Source organism: Erythrolamprus reginae, chromosome 1 (assembly GCF_031021105.1).
Source record: "Erythrolamprus reginae isolate rEryReg1 chromosome 1, rEryReg1.hap1, whole genome shotgun sequence".
Taxonomy (NCBI): Eukaryota; Metazoa; Chordata; class Lepidosauria; order Squamata; family Dipsadidae; genus Erythrolamprus; species Erythrolamprus reginae.
In genome coordinates, this window is record NC_091950.1 from 144,543,170 (window position 1) to 144,555,392 (window position 12,223).

At 41.1% G+C, this 12,223-nt stretch overlaps 1 protein-coding gene across 2 annotated transcripts in view; it reads left to right on the plus strand.

Moving 5' to 3' along the window:
* Positions 1-819: 819 nt before the first annotated feature.
* Positions 820-12,223, plus strand: part of GRK2 (G protein-coupled receptor kinase 2) — a 50,930-nt gene continuing 39,526 nt past the window's right edge. The window contains exon 1 of one of the 2 annotated variants that reach the window (XM_070727689.1): positions 820-1,680. In XM_070727689.1, coding sequence (XP_070583790.1) covers positions 1,568-1,680 — 113 coding nt within the window. In that variant the 5' untranslated portion in view covers positions 820-1,567. The remainder of the gene's footprint in view (positions 1,681-12,223) is intronic. The other variant, XM_070727680.1, reaches the window with a different exon arrangement.

Sequence of the window (12,223 nt, forward strand, 5' to 3'; positions counted from 1 at the left end):
CTACATACATATACCCGTGAAAATTTACGAAAACATATATATATATATATATATATATATATATATATATATATATATATATATATATATGTTCTTATGATCCGACATAAGAAAAACATATATATATATATATATATTTGTTTTCGTAGATTTCGTATATATATATGTCACATGTTTAAGCTGAATTTGAAAATTAAGGGAGACTAGGATAGATCTATATATGTGTGTATATATATATATATATATATATACACACACACACACACACACACACACATAGTAAAATACATGATGTAGGTTATATAGGAGATACTCATAGTAAAATATATCTAAAAAAGAATAGAAAAGAAGATATAGTAATAGAACATATCAATGAAAGAATAGAAGAAGAGATATAGGAATAGAAGAAAGGTATAGGAGATATAGGAGAGCAATAGGACAGGGGACGGAAGGCACTCTAGTGCACTTTTGCGAATCAAGGGTGACAGTACCCATTTTTTTCTCGCCTCACAACTTTCCCCTTCTGAAGGAGGATGCTGAGGAAAGGGCCTGTTTATTGCGCATGCCTATGTATGCAGCAACCGAGGGCAGTGCGAGGTCGGCCCCCGTTAGGCCTCGGAGCGTTTCTCGATTGGAGCCCGTCCCCTCACCTCCCCCCCTTTCACTTCCCCATTGCAACGAGCTGCCTCGGGCTGAGATGGAAATTGCTTGGGGCGGGAAGGGAGGGAGGGGGGGAGAGAGAAAGAGAGAGAGGCTAAAGCTGGCGTAGAGCAAGCCCGTTGCAAGCCCGCCCGCGGTCCCCGGAGGGCAGCACCGGGGCGACGGAACTTCCTTCGGCGTCCAAAAGCAACCTCTTCTTATTGCCCGCAGCCAGCAGCGCGGCTGCTGTGGAAGTTGCGCCCCCCCCCCAAAGGATCCGGGGAGAGAGAGAGAGAGACCTTTGCTCCCGCGGGGCTGGGCGGGTGGGGAATCCCGAGGAGGAGGAGGGAGTCCGGCTCCGCTCCTAAGCTTCAATCTACGGCCCGGGCGTGAACCGAGTCTGCGTTTGGGGCTTGCTTTGACGACGGCGCCTCTTTCCTCCAGGCCGGGCTTGCGGGAAGAGAGAGAGAGAAACCCAACCTCAGACGGACCCAGCGGTCCGGAGTTGCAAACCGGCGCCCCACTCCCTTCTCCGCGGTTGACAGGCAGCGGGAAACAGGCAGCCCTCCCTCTCCTACGTAGACCCATAACCGCGCGCCTAGCCCCCAAAGAAGGCACGGCGGCGGCGCCGAACAGGCGAAGGAGCCCGCGGCGTCAGTGCAAGAAACAAGGTGGACGCGCGGCTTCCCGCACAGGCATCATGTGGGTCTGTTGGTAAGAGGGGTGGTGGTGGGGAGGGGGGGGGGGGAAACCGATCCCCGCTCCTCCGCCCGCCCCGCTCCCCCTCTCGCTCGGCACGCGCAGCGGCGAGGAGGAAGACGAGGCGAGCCCCGGAGGCCGCGGGTGGGAATCGTCGGAGAATTGATTGTGCAAAAAAAAAAAAAAAAAAGGAAAGCAGAAGAAGAAGAAAAATATATTTCCTGGCAAGATGGCCGACTTGGAGGCTGTGCTCGCCGACGTGAGCTACTTAATGGCTATGGAGAAAAGTAAATCGACCCCGGCGGCTCGAGCCAGCAAGAAGATCATCCTACCTGAGCCGAGGTGAGCTGCGCGGGGTGGGTGGGAGTGTGTGTGTGTAGGGGCTGTCGGAGGGCAGGTGTGCGACCCCAACGCCGTGGAGTGTACAGCCCGCCCGTGCGTGAACCTCCATCTGTCTCTTTTTTTTTTGAGAGCGCTCTTGGAAATGAGCCTCCCTCCCGCGCCCCTTCTCGAAAGACGTGTTGTCCTCAGAAGAGGGGAAAAAGACGGGAGGGAGAATGGCATGCCTGCCCTGTGGTGTGTGTTTTTTGGGTTGCTACCGTGGGCACTGTAGGAAGGGCTGTCACGTGTCCCCGTTCGGCCCAATTTTGAGGGGTGGGGGGGTGTTGCATTATTCCTTACGACAGCAGGCTCCCCGGGCCACCTTCGTAGAGGAATAATAAGCCTCTTCCACGGCGCTGCTGTTTTCCCTTATCTGCACGTCACAGTTCCCCCTTTTGTTTCTCCTCTATGTGTAACAAGCGGTTATTAATCTCTGCGGAGAGGCAGGCGGTAATAAATTATATGATGATTTTTTTTTCTGAGCCATCTGGCATCTGCTTCTCTGTGTTGTCCAGAGAGCATGCATTAAGGCTGTAGCTATGTCCTCTGGGAGTCCTCTGGAAGTTGGGCGGCCTATAAGTACAAACAAACAAACAAACAAACAAACATACACACACACACACAATATTATTATTATTATTATTATTATTATTATTATTATTATTATTATTTATTAGATTTGTATGCCGCCCCTCTCCAAGGACTCGGAGCGGCTCACAACAGTAATACAATATACATACATACATAATACATATGTTCAGAGAGCCTAGCCACTTGCTTATAATGTTTTTGCTCTATTCGGTTCAGGGGAGTGGATCCTTGTCGCTTTGGTTCACAAGGATCTCTTCTAACACCGAAATACAAACCCTTAGTTTATATTTCTTTAGAGCTGCGCATTGGAAATGGAGTTGTCCTTAGGCATTCGGGGCCCTTGTTGTCACTCTAAATTTAAATGGGAATTAGAGCTGCACAAACTCTGCCATCCTGTGCAAATCTTGCTGCAAGGTCGCCAAGGTGCAGTTTTTCGCTCAAAAACAAATCAGGAGGAATGCATTTGGTAGAAGATTCTTCCTAAGTAAGGATTTTTTTTTCTGTCAGAGGGACACCAAAATGGTCTTGGCGGCACATGAAATCCAAGGGCCACATTTTAGTTTGGCCAACCCTTAACTTGCTTCCCAGAAGCTGTTACCAAGGGCAACTGGGTTGGGCCTGACAGACATTCTGCACCAACAACACATAAGGAAGTGCTGGCTGCCTTCTATTCTCCCCCTTACCTCCCTCTTCTTCTGCCAACCTCCATGTGACATCTGGCCTATTCTGCTCTACTCCCATCTCATCCAATAACCTTGGGCTTTCTCAACTGAGTTCAATGACTGCTCAGACACAGCTTCCCTCCACTCCCCTACCATTGAGGGATGGATGAATGGATGGTCTCTGAAATAAAGCAGAAAGCACCCTTGGAAGGGGGAAAAAATGGCAGCTGCTCTTTTAGAAGATGAAGCAGATGTGTAACCACGGCAATGCTTGAAAGACCCAGGAGCCTTTGTGTTCTTCACATGCTACTGGTTTCAATATGGAAGTGCTTGCCCACATGGGAACTTTAGGTACTGTTCCTCCACACAGTCTTAGAAGGAAAGAATCTTAAAGCAGGGAGAGTCAAACTGCTTTGTTCCCAACTTGGATAGTAACACTTCTCTGGCAACCCTCTTGGCATACAAAATATATATTTATTAATCATATATGTGTAGCCATCCATCTCACTGGAAATAGCTCTGGGCAGCGTACAACAATTCAACAGGAATTGCAAAATTATATATATCATATAATAATAATAATAATAATAATAATAATAATAATAATAATAATAATAAAAAATTAGATTTGTATGCCGCCCCTCTCCGAAGACTCTCTCGTATTCTCATTCGATCTTTGTACCAATGGTATTATTGGTGGCATGTTCCAACTTACCTTTCTCTTCTAAAGTCATTGGAAAGGTCTTCAGTTTTCTCAGTCTTGCAGCCACCCTGATGTAGAAGCATGGTAGACGATCTTAAGGGTAGATTCAAATACAGAAGGAGGCACTAACAAGATTTTCATTTTAGGAGGTTGTCCTAAAAAAATAATTAAAAGGCCAAACTACTATTCAGTGGAGGAAGGCCCTAAAAGAAGGTTAGGGATTGAAGAATCCTGCAGAAAAGTTTCGTCAGAACAGGAGCTCTACTGGAGAATTCCAATCAGATGGAATAATGAGAGCTAAGGTTCGCAGATTCAAGGGTGTCCTTTAAATGTCTTCTGAAATCAGATATTGGAAATGCATCAAAGAGGTAGGCCTCGAACATAATTCAGCCTAAATCACATTGCAGGGGGAAAAAAGCTCATTTGTCTTTGAGTCTTTGGAGAGGGGCGGCATACAAATCTAATAATAATAATAATAATAATAATAATAATAATAATAATAATAAAAAATAATAATTTGTAGAACTGTTTTATGCATATTTTATTTTGCTTTAGGCTTCGCTGAATAGTTTGTACTGATTTTTGGGATTGCTTTGCTTGATGTGATCTTGGCATGGGAGAGGCAATCCCAGTCAAAACTGGCAGTGTCACTCTTCTGAAGGCCATAATGTTAACTCTCCAATACTTAGATACACATGATTTATGGGAACCACTGGCAGTGAAGACCCCACACGTTGTCTTCTCAAACATTTCTTCATGGATAGTTAACTATCATTTCCATTATTTTTTTCTTTATTTGTTTGCTTGATTGTGAAATATGAGAATTATTGTTTTCATTGTGACAATTGGAAAGCCACAGCACTAAGAATTTTGTGCTTGATTATTTATTTAATTTTTATTGCACTTCAAATAACTCAAGATGGTATTAGGCAATATACATTTTTAAAAACAAATGTTGCTGTTGTTTAAATGTTGTTAAACAAAACAGTTGCTTCAAAAATAGTGCTGGGTTTTAGGTCAGAACTGTTTTTCTTTTAAACAAAGGGATACTTCAAGAAGATATAATGTCAACAAGTTGGACAAGACAATTACTGTAGTTAAAAAAATTAATGCTCAGGATAACATCAATGAAGGTTGACCATACCAGATGAAGTACATTGAGGTTTTTTGATATGAAAAAATATAAATTACTGAGCGTAATGCCAAATCTCTCCCTTAGTGTTATCTGTGTATACTAAAAAAGAGAAAAACCACTTAAAATATAGATAACTACATTGATTTCTGAATTCCCCCTTTTTTGTACTCTAAACAATTTCCAGTATTTATAAACATAGATGTAGAAACTATGTTCCTAAGTGTTTGTACTTTCTTGGTGTCTGACATATAGTATACAGTATATGAAAATCATTCTTATATTTACTAAATTTCTATTACGCATACAGTTAATTTTGCCATCGCTGGGTATCCTCCAAGTTTGAATTCCCAAGGAGATATCTTTGGTACTATGCCTTTTTTTCCAGTGTTGTGCAGTTTGTCCTCCCAGGAGTCAGTATATATCTTAATAAATTATTGTGTTTTTCATTGGCATGTTCTGAAATTGTATATAATAAAAAGAATAGCTTTAATTTTGAGTTTGATTTCTGAGATTCTCTGAATGATTTTAAAAATATTTTCCAATCCTCTTTTCCTATGGCGGAGTAGTTACATGTCCACCACATGTGGTATTGGGGCAGCATTTCTCTTCTAATCTGGAGTAAAAATACTGCCTAAGTAGTTCTTGACTTATGGCAACAATTGGGATCAGAATGTCATTGCTAAGCAAGACAGTCATTAAGCGAGTTGCACCTTTTACTATCTTTTTTGCCACTGTTGTTAAGATGACGACTGCAGTTAAATTTATTTATTTATTTCATTAATTAGATTTCTATGCCGCCCTACTCCTGAGACTCAGGGCGGCTCAAATGAACTGGGACAATTGCAAATGCCAATCATATGATCCAGGGATACTGTACCTATCATAAATTCATGCCAGTTTTCAATTTTAATCATGACTAGGGGTTGCTCCAATGGTCATATGTGTTAGAACTGGTTGTAAGTCATTTTCTCAGTGCTATTGTAGCTTTGAGTGGTCTCTAAATAAATGGTTGTGAGTTGAGGATTAATTGTAATAGATGGAGGACAAAGAATAGAGTAGATAAAAGCTGCAGAGTGAATGAGGCTCATTAGCATAGTAGGAATTTATTTTTTCTCTGTATATTCATTATGTTTGTTCTTGATATTCTTGAAAATATTTGAAGTCTTTCTCGGCTTGTGATACCCTTAATGTGGGGGTGCCAAACCCAAGACTGGCAGACTGGATCTGGTCCATAGTGTGCATAGATCTGCCCTGCGGAGATTTTCTGGAAACAGTGACGGACCAGCTCATGGTGCCTATGCCAGCAAAAAATAAAATTCGGGAGAGCCGCACACGGCCCTTGCAAACTCCATTTTTGACTGCAACAGCCTCCTGTAAGCCTCGGCCAGTGAAAACAGAATTCGGGAGGGCCCCACACAGCCCTCGGAAGCTCCTTTGTGCTGGCCTATGGGTTGCAGGAGCCATCGCAGCCGAAAATGGAGCTTGTGAGTGCGTTTTTCCTGGCAGAACACTCAGGCCACAACAGGCACCCCCGACACAAGTGGTGTTTAGCTGGCCATGCCCCCCCAAGGTCAAACACAATCCTGATGCAGCCCTCAATGAAATTGAGCTTGACATCCCTGCCTTAATGTCTCAATTTTTTTCGTATTGCCCCTAGGCTTGTAACTTGTGTGACGTTCGACAGAGTATTGAGTGTTATTGTGTAGTGTCTTGGGACTTTGGGAACTGTGGCTTTGTCGAGCTACTTTAGAGCAAGGTACAATGACATGGCCTCAGCTACACCATGAATTTTGTAATTGATAGTTGAATGCAAATTTCTCATCACACAATCTCACTAGTCTGGCTCATAAATCGCACAATATTAATAATTTAGACAAGGAAATTGCTGCCATACTAATTGCAAGAGATAATCTTCAAAACTGCTCAGAATCTTATTGTTCTCTTGAGAGTCCAAACTCAACATTTTACAGATTGTATTGAATTCTACTTTATTCCAAGAAAATCAAAATTGTGCAAATAGTCCCCCTTGAGCAATTACCTTGTGTAGTGGGCTTTTCACTACAACCCTTCCTCCAAATGTACATCCTGCTGATGTATTTGGCTGTAGTTCCCATACTCTACAGCAGCTGGGACTATAGGGCATTCTCATTAGGAGTCATGGGAACTATATTTCAACATGTACAAAGAGTGGACAAGGTTGGGCTATATCAGAATGCAGAATTGGCACAGCAGCCTTTCATAATTCTAATTATGGAACAGTTTCATCCATTTTCAGTAGATTCCGATATTCTGTAGTTCCTGCCTTAGCAACTTCAAGTGTCGTTTTCACATCACTTCCGCCTAGAATCGAAGAATCATTGCAGCTTTCAGGAAATGATACCTCCTCCGGGTTTAAACTCATTGGATCTTCTACAACAGAGGCAATTGCAACATAGACCAAGAGTTGTAGCAATCTAGATTCCGTTATTTGCGGCAAATGCTTGATCAATGTCTTGCAGGTTGTACACAGACGCTACAAATGTGTTACTATAATGTGGGCATAGCATTTTTCAAAGGGCAGAATTTAGCATTTCATGTTGAAAGAGAAGATTATAAAACAAGTAATAAAAGTTTCCTTATCTACTTGTTATGGTGCGTGTGTTTTTTTTCCGGTTAAGGGAAGCAGGCTATTTTTGATGTATTTGCTATTTTCTATGCATTTATTTCCTTTTTCTGTAATTAGTCATGGCAGGGGCCCTCATCCATTGCTGTGCTTTGACCCCCTAAATGATAAATGAATTTGTGTGACCTCCCGGGATGAAATTATTTTCATTTTCAGTGTGATTGGGCAATGAATAGAACATTTTTAAGAAATGCATTTTCATCTATCAAAATAAAGGAAATGATAACACTGTATCAAATAAAAACATTACATTGCAAATAACAGTTTACAATCTTATTTTTCACAAGAATGATGTTTTCATAATTTCTGAGGTTTTTTACACTTTTAATATAGCCATTTTCCTTTGTAATAGTTACTCCTTTGTAGTAACACGTTTATTTTTAATCAATAGTTGATCTTTACTCCACCAACTGTAGAAAATTCTGCAGAACAAGGTAGAACAAGACTGAGCTTGGTTTTATGTATGCGTGACATGAGCACTGCATACTTAAAATTGGAGCCATATCAAAATTATCTCCAGGTTTTGGTGGTGTGTGATTGTTATAATTTCTCCAGGTCCCGTCAACTAAACAATGTCGGTTGGCGGGGCCCAGGGGAAGAGCCTTCTCTGTGGTGGCCCCGACCCTCTGGAACCAACTCCTCCCAGAGATTACAATAACCCCCACCCTCCTTGCCTTTCGTAAGCTCCTCAAAACCCACCTCTGCTGTCAGGCATGGGGAAATTAAGATAATCTTTCCCCCTAGGCGTCTACAATTTATGCATGGTATGTTTGTATGTATGATTGGTTTTATAACAAGGGTTTTTACCTGTTGTAGTATTGGATTTTTACATTCTGTTTTTTGTCACTGTTGTTAGCCGCCCCAAGTCCACGGAGAGGGGCGGCATACAAATCCAATAAAAATAAAATAAAAATAAATAAAATAAAAATAAAAATAAATTTGGCTCAAAATGTGGGAGGTCCAGGCTCAAGTCTGTTATAAGCCTTAAAAACTCATTGGGTGAATTTGGGCCAATGATCTCTTAATGCACTTTTTAAAAAGAGAGGGGGTATTGTAAGGATACGATGAAATGTAATGGTCATACTAGCCATTTGGGGCTCTTGACTTGAAGGCATGGTGAGGTATACATTTATCAAAAGAGTAAACTCCCTGCCAGTGTTTCCTGGCAGAGCAGGAGCAAATTTTTGAGAGTGATCCAGTTTTTAATATACGGAATAGTGAAATCTGCAAAGCTGGTGTTCAGTCAGGGTATGCTTGCACTTTCCTTGCTACCTGTTCAGCCAGGGAACTGCTGGCTTACCCAGGCAGAGAGCAATGATCCGGATTCAAGTGTGCAAGCTGGAGGAAATGCAGAGTTGGCAACTTGTCAGAACTTGCTTCAGATTTCCTTGGAAAATCTGGCTGCCAGTTTGTCTAGAAAATGAATGGGAGCACGTTTTGATAAGATCCATCTTTGGATGTGCAAACCAGTGTCCTTGCAAAGCAACAGCAAGATTGTATTTATCACATTTAGAAGCCACTCATCTCTCTCACAGAGAGATCTGGGTGGTATATAAATATATCTGGCAAAAATCCTTTGTTTGCCTGAACATAAACCTCAGGAAAGTTGCACTCCCCTTCTATAAGGTACAACTTTCACTTTCAGAATCTGAGTTAATGAGTTAGTACTCATAGAAACATAGAAGACTGACGGCAGAAAAAGACCTCATGGTCCATCTAGTCTGCCCTTATACTATTTCCTGTGTTTTATCTTAGGATGGATATATGTTTATCCCAGGCATGTTTAAATTCACTTACTGTGGATTACCAACCACGTCTGCTGGAAGTTTGTTCCAAGGATCTACTACTCTTTCAGTAAAATAATATTTTCTCCTGTTGCTTCTGATCTTTCCCCCAACTAACTTCAGATTGTGTCCCCTTGTTCTTGTGTTCACTTTCCTATTAAAAACACTTCCCTCCTGAACCTTATTTAACCCTTTAACATATTTAAATGTTTCGATCATGTCCCCCCTTTTCCTTCTGTCCTCCAGACTATACAGATTGAGTTCATTAAGTCTTTCCTGATACGTTTTATGCTTAAGACCTTCCACCATTCTTGTAGCCTGTCTTTGGACCCGTTCAATTTTGTCAATATCTTTTTGTAGGTGAGGTCTCCAGAACTGAACACAGTATTCCAAATGTGGTCTCACCAGCGCTCTATATAAGGGGATCACAATCTCCCTCTTCCTGCTTGTTATACCTCTAGCTATGCAGCCAAGCATCCTACTTGCTTTTCCTACTGCCCGACCGCACTGCTCACCCATTTTGAGACTGTCAGAGACTGTACTCAACTGTTTTAAGTCTCCCAATCTAAAAAATATTTCTAAAAGCAGCTCCAATATTCTGGGTTACTTGCAAGTAATTTCCCATTTCCTTCCCAATGTGTGAGTAAAAGCATTTTCAACATCTGGCTTGGTTATTTTTAGTAGTAACTACCTCTCATTAAATGCCTGTACTAGAAGAAGAGTTCAAGGGAACTCACATTCTCAGTAGCTTTTTGCTGTGCTGTATAGCCTTATTTTACTAAGAAAAAATTGAGGCAAGGAGTCAGTCCTAGAATCAGATTCCTAAAACTTTTGTAATTACTATGAAACCTTATCAACAAATGCTCAACTTTTGCATTTCAACAACTGTCATTGAAAAAACTATAACTGGTCTTCCCACTGATGTAAAATTACTAGAACTATGTGATTTCATGAATTTTTTTTGTCTTTGAGAATTAAGTGTAACCTGAAACTATATTAGGTGGATTTTTTTTAATGAAAAGAATGCATCCATCTTAGAAGGTGCAACATATTCTAATCGTTCACAAATATGATAAGGCAGTATTCCTAACATCTATAATTCATAACTAAACTAACTTAACATGCCTGAATAACTATGCCTATAGTGCTCTGGTCAGATTGTGAATGTACAATCATTACTCCATTTATGTATAGAGGTTAAACCTTTTTAGCTTCTAGATAGGTAAAATTCCTAGCTTTTAACATAAGCATGGGTAGGTGACATTGAAGCTATTTAGGAATTTTTAACTAACGATGACCGAAATAGGACAATGCTAATTCAATTTTTTTTTTCATTTTTGGAAATTAAAAAATGAGCTCTTACACAGTTCAAAATCCAGCTATTCTCTGCGAGGGAAATAAAATTGTACCACAGAAGCAGATATTTACAAAGGAAAAAGGCCTTGGATTATCTCAAAAAGATTGCAAAAGTTTAAAATTAGAGTTTTAATACTTTGTAGTACAATAACTCATCATGTGTAGCTAGTGGAGAAGCTACTGTATTATACAGTAGTATGTTTTTCCAAATTGCCACCTGAAAGTCTTGCCAACTCATCATTGAGGTACCTTTGTAACTTGAAATTTCTGGCTCATTTTCAGGCCAAAAATACTCTGGTCCCAATATCATGTTTGGCAGTTTACATCTTCCTTGACAGATAATCTTTGGTGTAAGACAAACGTAGGTAGAAGGATTTTGGCCACTAATGATGCAGTCATTCATTGAGTCATTATGTTACTGGAACCAATTTTATGATCATTTTTAATGTAGCTCTTTAAATAAATCCTATGGTTGTAAAGCGAATCTGGCTTTCCCAGTCCACATTGCTTGTTGGAAGCCCACTGGGGACATTACAAATTGTGATATTGTTACTGCAAGACACAGCAATCATCATAAATGTAACCCAGTTGCCAATCGCCTGAATTGCAATTGTGTGAATTGCAAGGGTGGTGCAATGGCTGCAACTTCAATAACAGGTTGTAAGTTACTTTTTTTGAAGTCTTGTCGTAATTTCAAACTATTGCTAAGCAGTTGTAAGTCAAGGAATGCCTGTAGTCATTTCTTTTGATAAACCACCAAGAAAAATGAACATGACTATGTTTTGGTGCAATACTGGAATATGTCCCCAGTTTGCTTTTGGAAGAGGTGACCCTAAATGTTTTATTTTGTTGAAAATTAATCTCTCAGATCTAAATGCCATTCTAGAAATGCCACCTGTTCTTCATACTAATTATCTACTGACTAAATGCTAAAAGGGTGTGGCAGAGTACTTTGGAGCAGGCATCTATTATATATTATATTATATTTATATTTTATTAGATTTGTATGCCGCCCCTCTCCGAAGAGTCGGAGCGGCTCACAACAAGTAATACATGAGATACAAATCCAATATTAAAAACAATTTTAAAAACCCTTAGAAAAAACAGTCATACAATCCAAACACACCATACATAAAATGGAACAGCTGGGGGAATGTCAGTTTCCCTAAGTCTGGCGACATAGGTGGGTTTTTAGAAGTTTGCGAAAGGCAACTCCGGGGGGAATTGATTCCAGAGGGCGGGGGCCGCCACAGAGAAGGCTCTTCCCCTGGGTCCCGCCAGACAACATTGTTTTGTCGACGGGACCCAGAGAAGGCCAACTCTGTGGGACCTAATCGGTCGCTGGGATTCGTGCAGCAGAAGGCAGTCCTGAAGGTATTCCGGTCCGATTCCATGTAGGGTTTTATAGGTCACAACCAACACTTTGAATTTTGACCGGAAACTGATCGGCAACCAATGCAGACTGCGGAGTGTTGGTGTAACATGGGCATATCTAGGGAAGCCCATGATTGCTCTCGCGGCCGCATTCTGCACAATCTGAAGTTTCCGAACACTCTTCAAAGGTAGCCCCATGTAGAGAGCATTGCAGTAATCAACCCTCGAGGTGATGAG